Below are 23,729 nucleotides of genomic sequence, written 5' to 3'. Positions count from 1 at the left end.
GAAGTCAGTGCCATCAAAACTGCCTCATAAAAGAAATAATTCAGCCATACGTTTACATACATGTATATCTAGGTAATACATATTACAATATATGGAATTACTGGGGTCAATATACGTATCACCAACTGTAATAATGTCCCCATTGTTAACATGTGTATGAGATGTTAAAACTGCCACTATGCACTCTCTAAATGGCAAGGAAAAAACAATTTATAAAAAGGTGATCATGAAAATATACATAATGTGCATGTAAAAGTAGGAACAAGGGTAGTTCAATGTTCACCATCATGACAACTTGTACAAGTGCTTCAACATATAAACAAAAAATTTACACATTTACATAAACAAAAAATTTACACATTTACATAATCATAAGTAGGAACAGCAACAGCAGGGTAAAATAATATACACAACTGTTTTATAGGATATTGTAAATCACAAACATATTGAAAAAGCTGCGTCAAAGTTCAAGAGGAAATACATGTACTGCACCTCTATATATTGCTAATGAAATAATTAGCCAATCTAACAAAATACATGTAACCATCATGTATTTAGCTTAAGCCTCACAATTGCTGTAAGAAACTTATCATTAGTTTCATATACATGTAACTACAAAAACTATTATCTGAGTTGCCAAAATGATTGACCTTCAAGAAACTGCCACAATGCACTATCTAAATGACAAGGAAAAACAATTTATAAAGAGGTGATCATGAAAATATATATAATGTACATGTAAAAGTAGGAACAAGGGTAGTTCAATGCTCACCATCATGACAACTTGTACAAAAGGTTCAATACATGTATGTAAGCAAAAAAAGTTACACATTTACATAATCATAATCATAAGTAGCAAAAGCAAAGCAACAACAGGGCAAAATAATAATAATAATATACACAACTGGTTTATAGGATATTGTAAATCACACACATATTGAAAAAAGCTGCGTCAAAGTTCAAGAGGAAATACATGTACTGCACCTCTATATATTGCTAATGAAATAATTAGCCAATCTAACAAAATACATGTAACCATCATGTATTCTGCTTAAGCCTCACAATTGTCGTAATAAACTTCACATTTGTTTCATACAACTACGACAACTATTATTTCAGCTACCAAAATGATTGACCTGCAAGACCTCAATGGAACTGGCAAGAAACGTATACATACACTGACTCATATGTATTGCAGTAAAAAGCAAGAATAAACATAACATGGCAAGGTACGTTAAATATATGAAGAATGTGCATACTTGTGAAAAAAAAATAGTTCAACTTCTTCTGTTATGCATAATGTGGAAATAGTGTAATGTTGCAGACACTTAATGATATACAAATAAAAAGGTATCACATGCATAAAAACATGTGTAAATGCTCACCAACATTTCCACATTGCCTGTCATGCATTCTTATAAATGTTCTTTAAACAAAAATTATAACCATTAAAAAAAACATGTACATAATATAAAAGTAATAGCTATCATGAATTGATTAAATGTAACAAACTTCACCCTCACAGCAGCCAATGAATACTGGCATATAATAGACTGATTAAATGACTGATGAATGATTTTAAAGGGCTACAAGAACATGACACAGAGAATGCCTACTCATAATCTGAACAGTCTTCCTGCAAATCTTCAAACAGAGATAAATCACCATCAATGTCGATTTCAATGGTACCTTCGATATTTGTTTTATCACAAGGAACTTCATCAAAATCAGAATCATAATCAAAATGATCAATATCAGAATCTTCTTCACTGGAGTCGCTATCACTTGCCAGTTTCTCTACAGCAGTAAGATTTTGGCACTGTCTACATCGGCAACCTGGCCCACAAAATCTACCCTCTTTTCTACATTTACATAAACGGTTATGACATTTGCTCTTGGCACAAGAACAACCCCTTGTGAGATATAAAACATTTGATTTAATCTTTTCAATACTTTCATCTGTGTCCCACTGGCATGCTACATGTACTTCCCCATCATCCCTGGATACAACAAAGCCATATAATTCAATGTCTGGATAATAGTATATGGGAATCTGTACTTTATCCCAAACAGTTAATAATCTTTGCACACCGAAATTGCTCTCTAACACTAATATACAAATTATGAAATGCTTTGGAATCCTTTTCCCAAACACTATGTTCTAAATTGTTTGTTCCTATATGGATGAAAACAGCCTTTGTAGAAAAGTCGAAGTAATTCTGAAAGATTTGACGAATGATGATCTTAACGATGTAACATTAGCCCCTGGAAAGCACAAAGTTTCAGAAGAAAAGGGTCCATTAAAAACAGCGTGTCGCACAATTGAGTCTCCTATCAAAAGAACTTGGCATCCAGCCAGATGTGAAGGTGATCTGTAAAGAAAAAAAAAGAAAAGATTGCTTTTACAACAAAATAAATTCCAAACTAGGAAAGCAATAAAACAAAAGGACAGAGGGTTAAATGTTATTACAAAGAAAATAATTGCAATATGTAATAACATAACATTTAACTTCCTATCATATATTTACTCAGAGCAAAATTACAATGTTCACATATAAAAATTTGTCAGCACTTAATGAAGAAGGACACGGTGGAAAAAATAGCAAACAAATCTATTGAAATAGCAATAGAAGCGCCCATCCAAGTAATATTTTTGCCCAAAGCAAAAAGAATTTGCAGGCTCAGTAATTTACAATAAATAAAATGCATAGATTCATATTTTAGTTTATCAAAATATTGCTCATATTTCCTAACTATATTAAAAACAAATACATGTTCATGTATGTTTCCCTCTTGAACTCCCATTTCAGGGTTTGAGGGACACATCTCCATCAAAAAATAATGTTGCTGCTCCCCCAGAAAATAAACTCAGCAGTGTGACAATTCAATTATCAAAGCGTTGCTGTATCAGTATGGCACTTCTTAAAAATATCTGTACAATGACATTGTCTGTGTGGATACCCAAAGGCCGCAGAATGTTTCTTCTTTTTTTTTTGGAGTGGGAAGGGGGAGGACTGAGCAGAACATAGCCTGGGATCATGCAAAAAATCATAATTGGATGGTAAGTTTTAGCTGTTTGTAATAAAATTTATAGCAAAAAGTGCAGTTATGATAATGAAAGCCCCCCCCCCCCCACCATATCAGGGCCCCTCAGGCCTCACCCATCTGCACAATTAATCATGTAATGATACATGTTTTTAAAAATGCAATAAAATTCAAATCTGAGTCTATGTCAGATTGTCACCTGAAAAATGCAAACTTTCTTGAATAAATCTTGGGCTAAAATGTCTTTTTGTCTCATCAAAATTCAAAGTCCACAAAATATGAGTAAATGAATGAGTTCCCATGGACGTTAACTTCTTGATTAGTATATTGCCCGAGTCTTGAATTTAAATTTTCAAAGAAAGTAGATCAAGCTTAGATCTAACATTAGATTCTACGATTAAATTGAATTCTAAAAAAAATCTATAATGACACCTGTGTTTACCAAGGTTTATTATTGAGGTTTCCATAATTCATTTTCAATTTACTTACTAACTTTAATTCAATAATCAATTACAATAGAGATCTATTAGTACTGACAACTAGAGAGAATACCTGTAGCCAGGAGGCTCCTGACCCAGAGAGTAAAATGCATACTCTCCCCAAGATTTCTACTTTCCTTCTAAAAGATCTATACCTAAATCATGTAAATGGGATACAACTTCATTTCCTCAATAGGTGTTTTGTAGCCTTGGCAAAAAAAAAAAAAACCATGATGGTGACATGAACATTGTTGAAAGTTTTCTGTCTTTTTAATGAATTCTTGTTTAAATGTAAAAATGTCAGAGATGAAGTTGTATATCCCATTCACATGATTTAGGACTAGATCTACCTCTCTTATATGGAAAGTAGAAATCTCGAGAGCGTAAAATTTCTGGTTTTTTTTTCGCGGTACACGCAAATGTATGGGATGCAATCCCTGGCTCCAAGGAGGGTAAGCACACGTTAATGAATGATATTTACTCTCAAGGAGCCTCATGGCTAGTCAAGAAGTCAGTCAATCTCAATCTGTCAATTCCCTTTTTTTTTAGACAACTGTTGACAGTGTCATGTCACTAGTGTCACAGCTCTCGAGCTCTATCTCAGTCTCAAATAATAGTCTGATTTGGATGAAATGCATCAGAATATAAGGCACAAAATTAGATTGCAACCTCATGGAATAATTACAAAATAATTTCAAACTAGATCTAATCTTTATTTCAAGTTCGCATGGCAATGATTTGGCCCTCGCACAATCAATGTGAGAGAATTGGGCACCAAGCTTTTTAAACAAGACACAAAAATACACTAATGGGACTGACCCACCAGTTGGTTACTCCGCGCGAGACCATGGCTGACGTCATCACTCAATAAAATAAACAAGTACAAAAGAAGAATCAGCGTCAGTGCAGTTGACAAAATGGAAAATTTGAGGTAGTTTCATAGTAAAATACGAGTACGAAGGAGATTTTGCGTCCCAGAGATATTTACACATGTTCATCACTGAAATACATTCTACAACATCGGAGGCTTCACGAAAGCCAAAAATTCTGAGGAGGGTCAGGACGTAAAAAACAACATTCTAATGAAAAATTCGATCTCCGATCCGGCTAAAATATTGCCTAGATCTAAAGCATTATTTCAGGTTCAATTTTTTTCGGATTACCACATATTTCATATCAAAATAAAGCTAAAGATTTCAAGATTTACTTACGGTTGCATTCTTCCATCTTGGCTTTTCCAGTGAAGAGTATGACGTCATTAGAACGAGACCTGCATGACTCTCGTGATATCTCGCGATCTACGAGAGTCCCGCTAGATGATTTTCGGGCGGATGGGATTCTGAATAAATTTCAGCGATCGTGCTCATTAGCATACGCGTGGCGCTCTGACTGTTTGCACACATACCAAATACGTCACAATCTGATTTGACTCAACAAAATTACAAACGGAGGAAGTTGCAGATTGGTCATTTTAGGTATGTCTGTCTTTCTTACGTAGTTAAATCTTTCCCTTCCCGTACATGTTTTAGAAATTATAATAAGGTGAAAAAGCATACTTTGAGCTTTATTTTTATGCAAAAATCATTTGCGTGTTTACAATGGTCTTGATAATATAACGACGAGTCTGCGGGGCATTTCTCTGGCGATTGTCGCATCGTGGAGTACCCTCTGGTGCCCCACGTACCGTACTCCTATTTGTGTAAGTTGAAAGTGAGTGTAATGAATGACGGGAGCTCTGTGCTCGCTCAGCTCTTGTCTCTGGATCGTTTTTGGAAAATAGCAGGGGCCGCGGAGCGAATTAATTTAATTTACAAACCAGTAAAAAGGAGAATAAAGTACAAAAAATTGTTATTCTACATAATAAAGAACTTAAAAATAACATGTTTGGGACCACAAAGAAGTATACCCAGTTCTATGTCAGGATGATTCATTTTAAGTTACAAAGTCATTTGGAAAAATTTACAAGCGAAATTTTACAATTTTTAGTACAAAAAATAATTATGATTTAAAAAATATTATAGAGAACAAAATAAAAGATGATTACCGGTACAACTATTGAATTAATATTTTTAGTTTAATCTAAAGAAAAAAAAGAAGGCTTCCAAAATATAAAGTGTCCGGATACCCAACCCCCCCTCATTTCTAAAACATTCTATTTATATTCTAAATATATTTAGAAACACGAAATATCATGATTTTTGTTAGATTATGGGATTTTTTGTTTGTTTTAAGATTGAACTTTTTTCTTTCTTTCTTTCATATCCTTTTTTCTTCATCATTCTATCCTTCCTCTTTGCCCTTTTTTTATTCCATCTATCTTTATTCCCTATCTTTCTTTCCTGATCTTCTCTCTGTTCATTTTTCTTTCTTTCCTTCTTTCTCCTTCCTTTTTTAAATTTCCTTTTTTCCCTTCATTTTTTCTTTCCTTAAACTTTTCTTTGCTTCCTTCTCCCTTTTCTATTGGTTCTTTCTCTCCTTCCATTATTTTATCTATATTTATTCTCTCCTCCCTTTATTTTTTCCTCCCTCTCTTTCATCCTTTCTTTTATTCTTTATTTTATTTTTTCCTTCTACTTTGTGTCCTTTTTTCTTTCTTTCCCTCCCTCCCTTCCTTTCTGTTTTTCTTCTTTATTTCTTTCTTTCAAAGAATGAAGGAAACATTTTTCTTTTATTCGTTCTTTCTTTCCTCCTCCTTTTTTCTTGCTTCTTTTTTTCTTTTCTCTCCCTTATGTTTTCTTTCATACATCTTCCCTTCCTTCTTTTCTTTTTCTTTCCTTCTTAATTCATTTCAAAGAATGACGGAAACGTTTTTTTCTTTTATTCTATCTTTCATCATTTTATTCTAAAATTCCTTTTTTAAAATATATTTTCCTTCATTTTCCCCTTCATTTTTTATTTCTTTCCGTTCTCAATTCAACTCTTTTCTTTCGCCTTTTCATTCCATCCTTCATTCTTTTGTTCACCCCATTCTTTTTGTTCGAACACCGTGTAGCCTCCTTTGTTGATCTTTATTTTTAAAGACCTGGCTCGGTCGATCCGCTCATGCAGCGTACTTTGTCGATTGTCCCGTATTTCTTTTTGTGAAATCTGGTCACCCTGCATTCAGCTGGTTCCAAAACCAGATTTTCGTCTTCGAAATCGTGAGCCGCCATGTTTGCATAAAATTCGTGAAACCGATGTGAAATGCATTATGGGTGAAAACGCTACTGCGCAAGCGCAAACCCGAGCTGTCGACCGCGTCGATCAACTTTCCTTATCTGAGTTACGAGCGGCCTGTGTATAATGCGCCGTGAGGGACCCTGCTGAGAGGGGATTAGCGGTGCCGCGCATGGGGCAAAGCGTTTGAGAGAGTCAGATCTCCTTCTGTTAATAGCTCTATGGTTAGAGTAACGTACGATATATTTCCATCCTCAAATTTTGAAAATTTCTGGATTTTCAAAAGCCTTTGGGGAAGAAAAAAAATATTTGGGGATTAAACAAATTTTAGGGATATTTTGTCTATTTAAGGGGACTTTTGAAGGTTATAGTGAAAAACAATAAAATTTGCAATTTTCTGTCAAATAACGCTGATAAACGATCATAGAGGTGAAAAAGTAAGATTTTTAAATATACATCCACATCTATGTAGGCCTATACAATCTACTGTAGATAGTTAATGGCTTGCTTAACCAAGGAGGTTTCAAATGAGGTGGAGTAACAGCAAATAAAATCTCTTTGAACAAGGAAAAGAACCGCCAGCAGAAAGTATGTCAGGCATGCACTTTGCTCAACATCTCTTGCAATTGTGTAGACAAATGATTCCCGCATGCCTCCGCAGCTATAGGTCATACATAAAGGGCAATATGCTTTTGTGATGATAATTACTTTTCGCCGCATCTTGGTCTGGTTATATGTGTAGTACATAATTCGGAGGCATGCGAAAATAAACTATGCAATATGTCCTGAAATATGACTCAAATTTGCTCGACTGGGCATGTGCGGGCACTCATCTGGCATATACAGTAATGAATAACAATATTCCACTGACCACATTTGAAATTTCCATTCGCCGCAAACGATTGGAAAAGTGTTAAAATCTGGTTTCAGTAAAGGTCAAATTGTTTCTTTTTTCACTAATTAAAGGTTAATTGATATAATATGGGCAAATATCTCGTCGTAATAGTGCTTGGTTATTGATGTTTTGTCATGCATTCAAACTTCAGTTTGTTTATTAATATGAAACATGAAAAGTTGATACAAATGAATATTCGTAAAATTTCACCCCTCGGATTTCTTCATTGAAACTGGCGGCTTCGAAGGCGGACATCAAAAAGGTCCTTATTGCCGTTCTTTCTTTTGTGCTTCTTTAGAAATGAACAGCTGCTTGAATAAATTTGTTGCCTGTTGGAACTCTAGTCATAGAATCTTCTTGGCTTAACCCAATCAGGGTTCCCAATTTTTCAAAACAAAAATCCCTGATTTTTCTATGATGAAGTTTAAAAATTCCCTGATTATTATTTAAACCTATTCCCAGTTTCTCATGTTTTTTAAGTTGTTGCAGTGGATTACTTGTATTATTATTTTTTTATATACATGTAGGCCTACTTTTATGTTTAATTATGTACCATGAGGCCTACTTGTACTGTAGTAAAAGAGGCTACACTAAAAAAAAAAACACCATAAAATGTCATTCAATGAATGTTGTTTTAATATACAACAAAATATAACAGTGTCTGACTGGCTATCGTGCTTTCGACTTTTGGGCCGATCAAGATCCCCTGATTTTGCCCTCATTTAAGGCATTTTCCCCTGATTTGAGGTAATTCCCTGATTTTTCCCTGACTGGAATAATAAAAAAGAAATCCCTTATTTCCTTGATATCCCTGATGGGCTGGGAACCCTGCCAATCCATTTTAAGGAGGAGGCGAAGAAGTAGTTAAAAAAACAGAATTAGAAGATTATATAAGATTAATGACTACTGTGGTGATAACTGATAAAGATCGGCAAGCGTAGGCTATACTATGTTATTACACGTCAGAATGAGTCATGGCTGCCACCAAGATGGTCGATGTGATGTTGTCGCAGCTAACCCAATAAACCTGTATAGTGTTATCAAACTGGTCTGTTATATGCCTCCAAACTCACTATTGAAATAACTAAACAAAATATTCATAACAATACATGATCTAATGGCTTTGTAACTTTTGGAATACCCAAGCTGGATAACTATTGCTTATTTTACATCAACTTCAAGTATTGTCCATAACATATGGTGCATACTTGTAACAATGATTTAAAAGAGGCATAAACATGTTTACCAGATACGTATCCACACAATTATAGTAATTCGTTCCTTTCTTCATAATGTTATTCTGATAAAACCCTGCCATTCGATCATTATAAGCTACAAGGTCCCCAACTTATTGTTCTTTAAATGTGCATGCAATGATGTAATGATGTGCATGCAATGATGTAATGATGAGTATGATATAGTTTTCATCATCATCTATATTATCGATATATACCGGTAGGCCTAATTATAAGAATTATATTTGATTAGAATAATTCATTTGATGAGCAACTATCTCGTCATCGATAGACTTTCACGTCGAGGTTTTGCGCCCAGCAGCCCTACCCCAGCTCTACCCCTCCGGCCCGTCCTCCGGATCCTGGCGTCATGTATTAACTGATCCATGATATGTATCCATTACTTACAATATTTGTTAATTCTAAAATCAAATAAATGATAATGAATTATTTGATTTGATTTGATTTGATTTGATTTGATTTTATTCACCAACGATAACAACATATTTACAGATGTTTACATATTACATTATTATGTCATGCATATAAATATTACAGAAATGAAACATACATGTATATGTTAAGAGCTGATAAAAGGGACCAGAAAATAGCACAAGTGCTAATCGAGCCTGGCCCCTATACATATTAGTAATATAGGCGAATATTGAACTTTAAAGTATGTTTTTTTTAAAAAAAACAACAAAAACAACAACTACAAAAAAAAAAAAAATAATAAAATTATGAGTGTAACATTTATGTTATATACAGAGCAATATGATAAGTTATTGATTTAATAAATGATTTTGTAATGAATTCCTGAAATCGTTTCTGGATACTTTTAGTTTGATGGCTAATGGTACATTATTCCAGTAATCACTTCCTAAGAAAGATAGAGAGAATTGTCCTTGAGTAGTCCGTAATTTTGGTAAATGTACTTGTCGACCTTCTTTTTGTCTTGTTGGGTATCTATGCTCTATTACATCGCAATAATCTACTAAAGAGTGAGGTAAGTTATTATTACCCAGGTCATACATGAAGGTACATATAGATAAATTGTGCATTTCAAATACATTTAGGATCTTTAAATTCTGAAATAATACACGTGTATGAGCTCGCCACTCACTGAATGTGATGGCACGTACTGCCATTTTTTGGGTGTAAAATATACAATTTAAGCTACTCTTGTAAGTACTCCCCCACACCTCGATTCCATAAGTTATGTGTGGCTCTATGAATGCCTTGTATAATAAATGGACATTAGACCAAGTGTGAATTAGACCAAGTGCCGATAAGCCCAACTGGGCATTAGACCAATTGGTGATTAGACCAAGTGGTCATTAGACCAAATGGATTAGACCATTTGGCTATTAGACCAAGTGGTCATCAGACGAATTGTATATTTGACCAAATGAGAATTAGCCCAACTGGTTATTAGCCAAAATGGAAATTAGACGAATTGGATATTAGACCAAGTGGGAATTAGACAAATTGGATATTAGCCGAACTGGTTGCAGACGAAATGAGTTTAGACGGTGTAATGTTAGAGGCGCACGGCCACTTTATAGTCTAAAGTATTGGGAGACTCTCTCCCATATTGGAGACTTGGGACAACGTGAGACAGGTTACTGATATATCGCTAAGTGGCAAAAACATGCGCTTATCGACAGGACTAGATCTAGGTTATCGATAACAGCACTAATTTGTTGTCACTTTAAATGATTTCCAAAAAGTGTTAGCAATAATAATCTAAAAGTATGTTTTTGAAGGTATTACATTTATTGGTGTCCATATTTTATCAAACAATTAGCCTGTAGCCTTGCGCATGCAATGAATTTAGACACAGTTATAAAACGAGCTGAATTAAGGTTGTGAATATCATTAGCACCACCATCGAGCTTCCTTTTATTCTGTGAAAGAGGATGTACATTAGAATGCAAAGCCACTTTCCAGGCCGAGGTAAGCGATTTTGCTCTTTTTTTTGTATTGGTTTTAACGTGCATAGGTTGTGACTCTCCTATACACGGGACCAACATTTGCGTCCTTTCCGATGGACGGAGTGTTTTCCAACTGCATTCACACCCTCACTGAACACAGCGGTGAGGCACGCTAACATACAATGCTAGCATAAGATTTTTTTTGTTAAACGTCTTCCGGCATGCTGCGGGACTCGAACCCACGCACGTTGAGATCTACGATCTTATCCGGAACAGGCGCTCTAACCGACTGAGCTACCCTGCCTCCTGAAGAGTTCCGGTGAGTAGTAAAAAGGTGTTTCGGCAAATTTTATTTCTGTAGTGTAATGAAGCGATGTTTGTCGACTTCTTCAAAATCCAGACCCAAACACGGTTCGGTGTGCGAGGTTAGTATAGCATACTAACCTCGCAATCGTATGAGTGGTCTAAAGTGTTACGCGAAGTCAGTGAAGTGTTCTGTCTTCCCGTTCTAGAGTCTTTCATTCACTCAGAGGTTGAAAAGTTCAAAGCATGTAGATTTTTTTTTAATTGTTTTTTACTTGTTGCTGCTTAGAAGTAAAATATTGATTTCAAAAGTGCCAATATTAATTGGTGCCCACATTTCAGTTGCACATATGCTGGATTTGGACAGTTATAAAACTACCATGGGGCTGAATTAAGGTTATGAACTTAATTAATGCCACCATTAGAAACCCTAGCTGTCCGAAGAAACAACAAATGGTACACCAGGTTGTATTATAACTTTGTCTTCCCAATAAATAGCTAAAATCAATGGGTTCTGACAGTTTTTGTCTAGATCTGCTCTGATCTAATGGTTGATTGATAAATACTAAATTTAGGAACCCAGTCATTTGACTCGGTTCCTAGTTACATTTATTTATCATGTGCCAAGTCCTATGCACAAGGCTGATTGGTTTTCCTTATTTATATTTGTAGAAAGAAAAAATTTGTGCAATCGATTTCTGTATTTTTCTCCAATAGATGGCCTCACAAAAAATGCTTATTATACCAGATATTGTGCCCCAAATCTAACATTTATCCACTAGAGGAAACAGGAAAAAAATATAGAAATCTGTTTCTTCATGTGTTTATGGACATTGAAATGACTGGCTTTAGGTAGACTTCAAGGTCTACTAATTTGTTGTATGTCTGAACATGATGTAAATCTCAACAAGAGCAGAATCTTCTGAGCTTGCAACTGCAAGCCATATATTTTTGTAAAATGTACATATTGAATGCTCTTACTGTACTACATGTAACATTATTTCTGAATGACAGAATTTGAGATACTGAACTTATACTGAAATTATATTGTGTAAATACAAGATTATCAGGGAGGGAGATTTGAGATGGCTGATGCTGATCTAATGCAAGAGGTCTCTCTTAAGAAGGAATCCACAGAGAGAAGAAAAGAATCTGAAAAATCTTCATCTCTAACTCTGACAGGCACTCAGGAAACAAAGTCAATCCAGGTAATAATATATATGCCTACATCATAAGACTTCTTGCTGAAAAGAATGTAGCTGATGTCATCATGTGTGAGAGTAGATTTTTTTTTGTTATCTGGATATTATTTTGTACAGTCCATTGCAACATTTTTGTTTCTCACCCTTGTTTGTTACATATTCAAGTATGTATTTGCTTGATTCTCATTTTTTAAAAGAAATATTTAAACTTTGTATCTATGGGAGTGAGTTTGCTACAATTTAGTTCTTTTAACCACAGAAAACTTATTAAAATGTTGACCTTCCAAGTGTATATTTCTGTTGAGGTGAGATTCAGTTTTTGAAGACCGAAATGGTGTGCATGGCAGGAAAACAAAATAATGATGAAAAACAGAATGAACAGATGAAAAATTTGATAAAAATGAGACAAGGAGTAAAAAAGTTATGGCTCTTTAATGTATGAGGCAACTGAAACATTTCGAATATGCAGAATGTTTATATATCCTCATAATCATAAAAGAAAAATACATGTAGTTGTATTAATTTAAAACGTTTGAAAAAATGCCATATTGTGTATTGGTACAAATGGAAGATTAGTCTGTACCATACATCACATTTACATCACCACTGTGACCAAAAAGCAGTTCCTAAAGTACAGTGCTTACAACTTGTCTTATTTTGATTCCCCTTTATATTCATCAGAATGATAGTGAAGGCAGAAAAAAATCAAAGAAAGCAGCTAGGAATGATCAAAGAGCAGCTCTTAGAGCAGCAAAGAAGAAAGGAAGAAAAAAAGAGGAACACGTAGATGGGGATGTTGCTGTTCAAATGACTGGTTTGGTAAGTCAGCTGAAACTTTTTTTTTACATCTCATTTTCAAAATGAACCGTAATTTTGTAACAATTTGATAAAATCATTCATCACAAACTTTGTGATTTTGGTGTAAAGGTAGAAATTTATATATATATTAATCTAAAGTGAATATTATTGTTTCACAATTTATTTGATTTATTGATTGATTATTTTGTTAATTTCATTTATACATGCAGTGCCTATATTATTTGTAATTGTCATGTATTGAATATAGTATATATATATTTTTCATCACTCAAATTTCTATTCTTAATATCAGATTATTAAAGGTCAAGTCCACCCAAGAGAAATGTTTACTTAAACAAATAGAGAAAAATCAAACAAGCATAATGCTGAAAATTTGATCAAAATCGGATGTAAAATAAGAAAGTTATGACATTTTAAAGTTTCGCTTATTTTTCACAAAACAGTTATATGCACAACTCAGTGGCATGCAAATGAGTGAGTCGATGACATCCATCACTCACTATTTCTTTTGTTTTTTATTGTTTGATTTATACAATATTTTAATTTTTACCTATTTGACATCAAGGACCAACTTAATCGAACCATAAAATGTTATAACAATGGTAATGTCACAAGTTCAGGGAGGAATAAAACTTTGTTTCACAGGACAATGAGGATAAAATTAGAATATTTCATATTTCACATAATGAAATACAAAAGGAATAGTGAGTGAGTGATGTCATCAGTCCCCTCATTTGCATACAGACCAGAATGTGCAAATAACTGTTTTGTGAAATGAAGCGAAACTTTAAAATGTCATAACTTTCTTATTTTACATCAAATTTGGATGAAATTTTCAGTGTTATGCTTTTTGGATTTTTCTCTTTTTATTCAAATCAACTTTTTGCTGGGGTGGACTTGTCCATTAAGTACAGTAGTTATTCATTTTTTTCCTTTACTAAATTGGTTTTGTTTTTCATATCAATTTTTATTTCATTCTACACTTGTTATGATTGTGCTTGTGTGTGGAACGAATGAATTACACACATGTAACTATTTTGTTGCTTTTTGTATTGCTAGTTTCAATTGTAAGTAATTTTAACTTAAAGATCTTATACATTGTTTAATGAAAAATTATTGAAATATTATTTTCTGAAAAAAAGAGTCATTATGACCCATTAAAAAAGTGGAAATTTGTACATCTGCTCGTATATGATGTTACAAATGAAGAAGTTTGAATTCTAATAACTTTCTTTGATGGATTTTCCTCAAACCTTCACCAGTATTTTTAGGGTTTTTTCTGGTATTTTTACATAAAATTTTCTTCAGGGTGAACTTCCACTTAAATGTTTTTCTACAAACAACTATTGCATACTCCCTTTAAATTCTGTGTCAAATTGATAGGACTGAGATAAGCATAATACCGGTGGGCTAGACTGGGAGTTGTTGACAAAGCAATGCATAGATCTATATTTTGGTTGAAGAGTGAACACATACGTGTAGTCACATTCAGGATATTAGGCTAGCTTTCCTGCTTAATGGATCCAACAGGGAAAGTCAGGATTCTCTTTGAGCTATTTGCTGCAAAAGCTGAAGTAAGATTGATGTTGGGTTAATACTCAATTGATATTATAAGCAGATTATTGACTTGGATCAATAGGAATTTTTGTTTGTATATATTTTATTCCAGTATACTAATTTTTGCTCTACACTTGTGATACTATGTCTTTTCACTGTTTCTGTTTATTGTTATTTTATATTTGACATACAGTAGTCTACTGTGATATGTATTGTCAGGTCATTCTCTTATTTGGCCCTGTAGCCTCGCATTCTTCCATGATTTATGTTAGAATTTTAAAAGTACATGTACATGCAGTAACATGGATGGTTGGCCATTGTATCACATAAGTACATGTACTTGGTGGTAAAAAATGCTTTAGCTAGATAAAGAAATAATGTTTAACATCTCATTCAATTTGCATTCATATTCTGTTATATCTTGCGTTGTTTTTGTTTGATAAATTGTGAAAACATTAACATGGATTGCTGATCATTTGCACCATGTTGGGGCATGGATACCAGTGATGCTTTAGTTTGAAAAAAAAAGAGTTTCAAACACCCATGTCATTAAAAATCTGTTACTCAATCATTTGCAATTTGCATTAAATAATATTTGGAAATACCTTCCATCATTCCTTAATTTCTTTGAATATCATTTGAGCAATGACAGGAACGGCTGGCCATTACCAAACATACATATGTGCTTGGTGGACAGTGATGCTTTTGAAAATGTGAACAAGTTTGTTGAATACCATAGCATAAACATCTGTTACAAAATATTTTAAAATTCATATTCAGATCACTGAAAGTGGACGTAATGTGCAGATTTGTTCACTCTTGTGAGGGTGTGGAGTCATGGGTGGCAAGACGGTTGAGTTGTGATTTTCATGAAATTTGAACTTTCTTGAGAATGACAATGCAATGTACATGTATGTAAGAATTCTTGAAAGTCTTTTAACAGTATTTGTGAATGAAATAAGCAAAATTTTGTTTAATTATCTTGTTTCTGGTTTGGCATCAAGTGTTGTGGTAAAAATGTCAATATGGGTGTGTTCATTGTTGATTTTCAAATTTAAACAGCAAGATGATTCATGATTGAAAATGTAAAATTTTACAAAACACTGAATTTAAACACAATCAGCAGTGCACCGTTCAGTGTCAAATATAAAGCTGATTATAAATTGATCGTCTTCAAATTTTCTGTTCTTGTCAGTGCAGCTTACTGCGCAGTTTGGCCTTTCACAAGAAAGGTCAATTCTGGCACATGCTTGTGCAGGCTTCCACTGCGAGAGCAAGTTTAAAGGCGTTTCCAAACTTTATCGTGTTCAGTGTCACATTTTATTCCATTCGCAATGATGAAGGTTGTAAAATCTGAGCTGATCGGGTTTCCAAATGTACCTTTTTCGGTGTTTAAATTTTCCGCAGTATCATCAGAAAGACGTTTACGGTTACGACTGTATACAGGAGAATTGAACACACCCTTTGTTTCTCATATTGCGTTTTGTAATCATGTTTTCATTCATGATTCATGTTGCTGTCTGAATTTGACAATAAATTGATAATGAACACACATTCTATATTTACATAAAATGCCCTGTATTATACCTTTTCTTTTTTGTCAGGTGCTAGATGATTCCCCTCCACCAAGACCTACTGGGTAAGAGATAAATTAACCTACCGTACTTTAAGTTTAATCCAGTAGTTTTTATCAGTAACCATCAGTTTATCTTTAAAGCCATTTGTTTTCCAAGCTTCCTATTTCTACAGTGAACCAGTCCATTTTTAAATTGCTTTGTCACAATTTTGCATGCTATTTCCTGCTGAGTAGTCATAGGTCATTTTTGTCTCGCCTGCATAGCAGAGTGAGACTATTATTATAGGCGCCGCTTTTCCGACGGCGGTGGCGGCGTCAACACCAAATCTTAACCGAAGGTCAAGTTTTTGAAATGACAGCATATTTTTTTTAAGTATATGGACCTAGTTCATGAAACTTGGCCGTAAGGTTAATCTAGTATTACTGAATATCCTGCCTGAGTTTCAGGTCACATGACCAAGGTCAAAGGTAATTTAGGGTCAATGAACTTTAATAGACCATGTTGGGGGAATCAACATCAAAATCTTAACCTAAGGTTAAGTTTTTGAAATGTCATCATAACTTAGAAAATATATGGACCTAGTTCATGAAACTTGAAAATAAGATTAATCAATTATAAATAAACATCCTGCATGAGTTTCACGTCACATGACCAAGGTCAAAGGTCATTTAGGGTCAAGGAACTTTGGCCAAATTGGGGGTATCTGTTGAATTACCATCATAACTTTGAAAGTTTATGGATCCAATTCATAAAACTTACACATAAGAGTAGTCAAGTATAGCTGAATATCCTGTGCAATTTACCATCATATCTATGTAAGTGTATTGGTCAAGTTCATAAAACGTGGACATAAGAGTAACCAAGTATCACTGAACAACCTGTGGGAGTTTCAGGTCACATGATCAAGGTCAAAGGTCAATGAACTTTGGCCATGTGGGGGGGGGTATCTGTTGAGTTACCATCATAACTTTAAAAGTTTATGGATCTGATTCATGAAACTTGGACATTTCAGAGTAATCAAGTATCACTGAACATCCTGTGCAAGTTTCGTGTCACATGATCAAGGTCAAAGGTCATGTAAGGTCATTGAACTTTGGCCATTTTAGAGGTAATTATTAGATTGCTGTCATTACTTTCAAATTTTATAGATATAGTGTATAAAATGTGGATATAGGGGTAATCAAGTATCACTGACAGGTTTTAGGTCACATGATCAAGGTCAAATGTCAGTTAACGTAGTATTGTATCATTATATGAATGGTGCTTTTTGTGAATAATTATTTTGTAGTAGTTTCCAAAGTCAGTACTGCTGCTATATTGAATCGTATGATGCAGGTGAGACTGCCAGAGGCATTCCACTTGTTTTTATTACTCACTTAAACTAAAAGTCAAATTATTGAAGAAAAACACCCCCTCCAAAAAAAAAGAAGCTACCTTAGATATTCTACAATACTTCGTCCCCCATTCCACAGATGGGTGACGTTTGAAGGACCTTTGAAAGACAAAAAATTGGCAAGGTCTTACAGCAGTCTCCAAGATCACTGAAATGACTAATAATAGATGGAAAGATCATGGAAAGACTAATAAGAACTTTGAAAGTTCATCAAGAGACCGCTGAAAGACTGTTTTGAACCATTTCAAAAAGTTTTGGAGATCATGGAGACCACAAAGACCACTGAATCAGGAATTGTGAAAGACCTCAGAGATCTTTGAAAGTTCATTGAAGGAACCTTGATAGATCAAGCAAATTTCTTGGTCTCTGAGCAGTCTTTCAGAGGTCTTGCTCTCTATGGAATGGAGGTTTAAAAGTTGATTTGTCTCCTCATTGGCAAGAAAATATCAAATGGAAGAGACCAGGGGACAGAAGGAGTAAAGAATTGTGTCTAGTCCTTTACCTTGGCCTTGGTAAATCAGGCCCTGGCCTTGTCCTTGGCTTTGGGATCTACATCTAATCCTATCTATTTGATTTTTCTATGTTTCTTTTTACAGTACTGGGTTGGTTTATGATGAAAGATTCAAGGAGCATTATTGCCCTATTGGAAGGTTGGTATGTTGTTTGTTTTCAGCAACCCATGGTAAGATGGAAATTAGTTTTTTGTTTTCTTTTTGCTCTTCTTCTCAATCTCAAATTCATGTCGTATGTTATGGGGCTTCAAATTCATTATCAGTACATAGGGAGATGAAGAATAAATACCTTAAAAATTCCATGTCCTTGTAGAAGGATCAAAATTATGCATAGATGGAAATATGTGTGACAACACACATCATCACCATGTCAGGTTATTGCTACCCATTATTGCTATACGTGCATTTCATATAGAGTAATATCAGGGCAGGATTTACGGTACACGTACATGATATTACCATAATTGTCTAACTCTGCTCAAGTCAATGTTATACCTTATAACTCATTTCTTTCTCTTATAGTGATCATGGGAAGAGTGAATGTCCAGAGCGCTATACAGTATGCATTAAGAAGCTCCAAGAAGGGGGACTGCTTGATAGATGTAAAAGAGTACCTGTAAGTTATCCCTTATTTATCTTGTAGTCTTTTATGTTATTGCAGCTGAAAGTTGATCCGTTATTTTATTCTGATTTTCCAGTTGATATCAGGTTACGTAATGAAAAAGTAAATATCACTTCTATTAATTTTCTTACAGTCTCGTGCTGCATCAGATGAGGAAATATTGAGTTTGCACAGGTAAGGGAAATAAATTTAGATTTACAAAATATACAGATTAAGGACTCATAAGAAAATTACTTTATTCAAGAAAATAATATGGTTGCTTCTCTACAGGTGTCCAAATCTAAATGGAAATATGACTTGAAAATATTTTAGTTGCTTTATGTCATATTCATGTGTATGTTTGTGTGTTGGGGTATTTTTTTTTTCTTTAAGCTACATACCAAATTTATTCTCTTTTTCAAAAGTTTTGTAAACCAAAATATTGAATATTGAGATTGTCTTTTATATGATGATTTTTATCAGGAGGAAATATTTAGACATCATCCTTGACAAAGGAAAATTATATTTAAAGCATGATCCAGAGCTGCCAACCAATACGTGTTTAGCGTATTTAGTACGTTTTTGTAACCAAAATACGACAGTACGTTTTTTCTTTTAAAAATATGACTTTGTGAAGAAAAAAAAATTCAATTTAGTATTTTTTTATACAAAATCGTAATTTATTGAGAAAAATCATCCTTATATGTCTCTATCTCATAAAACTTTCAAAAATATGGTTATTGGATCAATGTAATTTCAGGTAACTTGTTTTTTTTTTCAATCATTTTGTTAAAACCAGGGTGAGATATGTATGTTTCAATGTTTATTTTTTTTCTTTTTTTTGCAAAATCGTAATTTATTGAGAAAAATCATCTCTATATGTCTCTATTTCATAAAACTTTCACAAATATGGTTATTGGATCAATGTAATGTCAGGTAACTTTTAAAAAAAAATCATTTTGTTAAAACCAGGGTGAGATATGCACATGTTTCAATGTTTTTTTTTCATCTGCAAGAGCAGTGCGCATTTTAGCTGGCATGCAGCTTGAGTGCCGCGATGAGCGCGCGCCACACAATTTTTTTTTTTTTGGGGGGGGAAATACAGTTTTTTTTAATCACAGAATACAATTTTTTATTCCCAGAGGTTGAGATTGGCAGGTCTGATGATCTTTTTCACTGCAGTTTCATGGTCTATTTTCCCCTTCAGCCAAGAATACTTAGACACTTTGAAGAGAATTGGTTCTTTATCATCAGATGAGTTGAAGGAGCTTGCTGAGAGTTATGATTCTATCTATCTTTGTAATGTAAGTGAATGGATTCCTTTCTTGCATGATGTTTAGTTGTTATCCACTTCTAATAGGAAAGATATACTTGTATTGTGGTCTTTCCCCAATATTAAAAAAAAGAATAACCAGATTATCAATTATTGCTAAAATTGTTGTTTTAAAGCATTGAGGACTCCACTATATACCTAATTTTGCCTATCAGCAATATGATTTTTATTGTTTTGCTTTGGAATATTACCAGACAATCTATGATTTGCTTAGATTCATAGTTCTGTGAAAGTGCTCAAAATGCATGTTCTCTTTAACACTGGGTATACTTGGTCAAAAGTAAAGGTAAATAATTACATTTTGCTCTGCTGGCGGAGTTAATAATTATTCACTCAGTATACTTGGTCAAAACAAAAGGTAAATAATTACATTTTGCTCTGCTGGTGGAGTTAATAATTATTCACTCAGTATGCTTGGTCAAAAGAAAAGGGTAATTATTTCATTTTGCTCTGCTGGTGGAGTTAATGATTATTATTATTTTTTCTTTTTAGGATGAAAATCCCATTCTTGGTTGAAAATTTTGTAAAGATAAAGTGGTCAAAAGAAATATAATTTCATTGATTTTTTTTCCATCTTTTGTTATCGAATGAGTGTGTTGGGGCCGATGTCGGCCGCAACCATTCACTCATCAAGGGTGACAAGAACAAATGAGAGCGAAGGGACAGGCAGATAATGTGGTGTGTAGTGTTTAATCATAAACAGAAGAAAAAACGGGAAAAAACCCTGCATTGTACCAGGGATGCCAGAGTTCCGGCTATAGCCGGAATTCCGGCTTTTTCATTTTTCCGACCTTAAGTTCCGGCTGGTCGAGTTTTCTCAGGCCGGACAGAACTGTCATCGGCCAGATCCGGCCGTTCAATGAGAAGTCTCCGTACGGCCGTTATATGTACCTAAGCTATTGTGCAAGAAAAAATCCTGTGATATAATGGAATTAGACTCGTACGAGCCGGTCAGTTAAACGCTAGTTTTAATCAAGGTTTTTTTGTGCGCGTGTGTGTATATGGTCGCAATATGCTAGACTGCACTGTATGTATGTGATTGGTGTTGACTGATCGCCGTACATTATAACGTGTATGGATTGTGAACGTAACTTTGAATTTTGAGAAAACGACTGTATTTGAGTCTAGTGTAATACCAATGCGATAAGTTGCATGGCTATGCGTTCGCTGCGCGATGAGTATGCCTACATCGGCCGTACACGGTGTTTTCGCGCTCCCGTTCAATTCACGTTGTTATTCTGAGTTGATTCTCCATTTCGATTGTGGATTTAATCACAATTTTTCAACAAGTATGGATGTTGAAAGAGGAACCAACATTAAGCAAATAGATAGTTGAATTAAGAACAAATTCCAGTGGAAGTGGTTGGAGAACAAAGACAATAGTGAAACGTTTATCTCGGATTATTTTCGCAAAATCGATGTCGCTGGTAAAGCACGATGTATTGTTTAATTATGTTCTTGTAGACTTCATCAAGACATAAATATTTTTCATGAATTAATTGTAAGTTGAGGCTCTGCAACATAAAAAAATGCACAAAACTTGAGCTAAATTTTTGGGAAAATGATCCCTAAAATAGGCTTAGATTGCATCAGAGACCATTTAGAACCCTAGAGCTTCCAGGGCCCTTGGGCGGACCCCGGCCGAATGGGACTTCGCGCTTCGCGCTCGTCATGTGCGCTTCGCGCACATAATTTCCCTTCCAAAAAAAGTTCAGACCCTGGGACCATTTGCCACTGGCATCCCTGATTGTACAGAAGACAAAAGAAAACATCATGAGTATAAAATAATATAAATTGTTACAATTTGTATCATCAGTTATTAGACTTCTGTACAAATAAGCATTTCAATTAAAGTAAGTTGATATGGGATATCAATATTGTAGTTATTTAACCAAACATAATTATCACCATTTTATAACATTATAAATTGTCGTAATACTGTAGGCGTTATCATATATCACACGTGTCAACTTCATTTTCCGGAAAGGAAAAACACCTGAAATTATTACATCAAAGTATTTCTGACTCAGATGGTCATGTTAGAATTTGGCGTAAATCACCGTCTAGATTAAATAACTCACCCTATTATAATACCAGGATTATACATGTATGTCTCCTGGTCAGCTGCGCCCATGGTCAGCAGCCATGTATAATCATCAGCCTCTATATCAGCGGCTATAAAAAAAGAATAGATCCATTATCTACTATGTGTTTCATCATATAAACCGTTACTTCAAAAATGAAACAAGTAATTTCGCAAAACCAAAGCGGGTCTGATATTTAAGACTAAGCATCAATCTAAATATTGTAAGCAAAGATCGCAAAGAGTACGCTTACGTACATAATTATACATTCCATCGTTTGGTGAATGAATTTAAACATGTCATATAAAAAATGCAAAGTGATTAAATATCATCACTGTCAATCAAATAAGCTGCATGAAATATTGAGCAGTTTATTTCGTGGTAGATAGTAAATATTAAGGTGTGTTCAAAGATTCAAAAGTTATAAGCTGGATATACATAACGACACAATTCAAAATGTAAAACAGTGTGTTTTCTAACACTACCTTGTCCGGCTAGAAATGAACAATTCCATAGAAATAAGAATATTTTTCGAGTAACGAGATCCTATAAATTCCAGCAAAGTAAACATACATCAGACAAAATTCAATTAACATACCTGGTAAATAACAACTGCAAACCTACAGTCAAAAGCTAATGTGCAGCTTCTAAAAGAGTCACAAGCCGCGACGACTTCGTTTTGTGTTGTGCGCGGGATAATGTCACTGCCCAGCTACCGGGCCTTGCCTAATATATCTCCGCATTTAGATATTAATGACGTCACACTCTAATGCATCAAAATATGATATGCTAGTGAATATAAATTTAAATCGACATTAATGTGTAATATATATATGTATATTTATATTCATGCATCTATGTCCAACAATTGTATCATAATACATGTTTTTTTTTAATAATAAAGGAGAGGACTATTTTTTCTCGGTGGGATGACACTAGACCCACGTGACCCAAAAGTGATTAGGTTTCGCGGTCTGTGATAAAATTTTACCACACCCGAATTGGTCGTAGGGTGGTAAAAATAGATAAATCAAACAGAAAAAATTAAGAAATTAGTTTGGTCACTACAAGTGTATGATTTTTGACTGATTTCGAATTCTGTTTTCTGTTGTGTTTTTTTGTATGTAGAAAAGCTTTGAGATTGCTCAGCTAACGTTAGGTGGACTGTTAGACTTGACAGAGAAAGTTGTTAAAGGAGAGGTTAGTACATATCTAAAAGCAAGTCTTGAGTTTATGATTTTCAATTCCATTGTTACTAAAATCCTTGCAAATGATTGCCTGAAATAGAATTTAACATTGGCAATCACTGACAAGACCTTTTCTGAAATGCTCACTAGTAAGGCATATCACGACTATAGACAGATTTTTGTGCACTATTAAGGCTTTGGATCTTAACTATACACTGATCTTTGTGTACTAAATTATGATCACAACCATACATTGATTTAAGAAAAGCAAGTAATTTTTTCCCATGAGCTCATTTCAACTCCTTTTTATTCATAAGCAGTTTAAATTTATTATTCATTTATCACTGTTGATATATTTTGTGATCACTCTTTTTTCAAGTAGATTATTATAAAAATCTGCATTTGAACTGTACATAG

At 34.2% G+C, this 23,729-nt stretch overlaps 1 protein-coding gene across 1 annotated transcript in view; it reads left to right on the top strand.

Annotated features, from left to right (window-relative positions):
* Positions 1-9,097: 9,097 nt before the first annotated feature.
* The window catches only part of LOC129256695 (histone deacetylase 6-like), a 117,048-nt gene continuing 102,416 nt past the window's right edge, over positions 9,098-23,729 (top strand). The window contains exons 1-8 of the mRNA XM_054894860.2: positions 9,098-12,255; positions 12,931-13,068; positions 16,230-16,264; positions 18,192-18,245; positions 18,630-18,723; positions 18,863-18,903; positions 19,916-20,012; positions 23,254-23,325. Coding sequence (XP_054750835.2) covers positions 12,133-12,255; positions 12,931-13,068; positions 16,230-16,264; positions 18,192-18,245; positions 18,630-18,723; positions 18,863-18,903; positions 19,916-20,012; positions 23,254-23,325 — 654 coding nt within the window. The 5' untranslated portion in view covers positions 9,098-12,132. The remainder of the gene's footprint in view (positions 12,256-12,930; positions 13,069-16,229; positions 16,265-18,191; positions 18,246-18,629; positions 18,724-18,862; positions 18,904-19,915; positions 20,013-23,253; positions 23,326-23,729) is intronic.

Source organism: Lytechinus pictus, chromosome 3 (assembly GCF_037042905.1).
Source record: "Lytechinus pictus isolate F3 Inbred chromosome 3, Lp3.0, whole genome shotgun sequence".
Lineage (NCBI taxonomy): Eukaryota > Metazoa > Echinodermata > Echinoidea > Temnopleuroida > Toxopneustidae > Lytechinus > Lytechinus pictus.
This window is presented reverse-complemented; position numbering and strand designations above follow the sequence as displayed.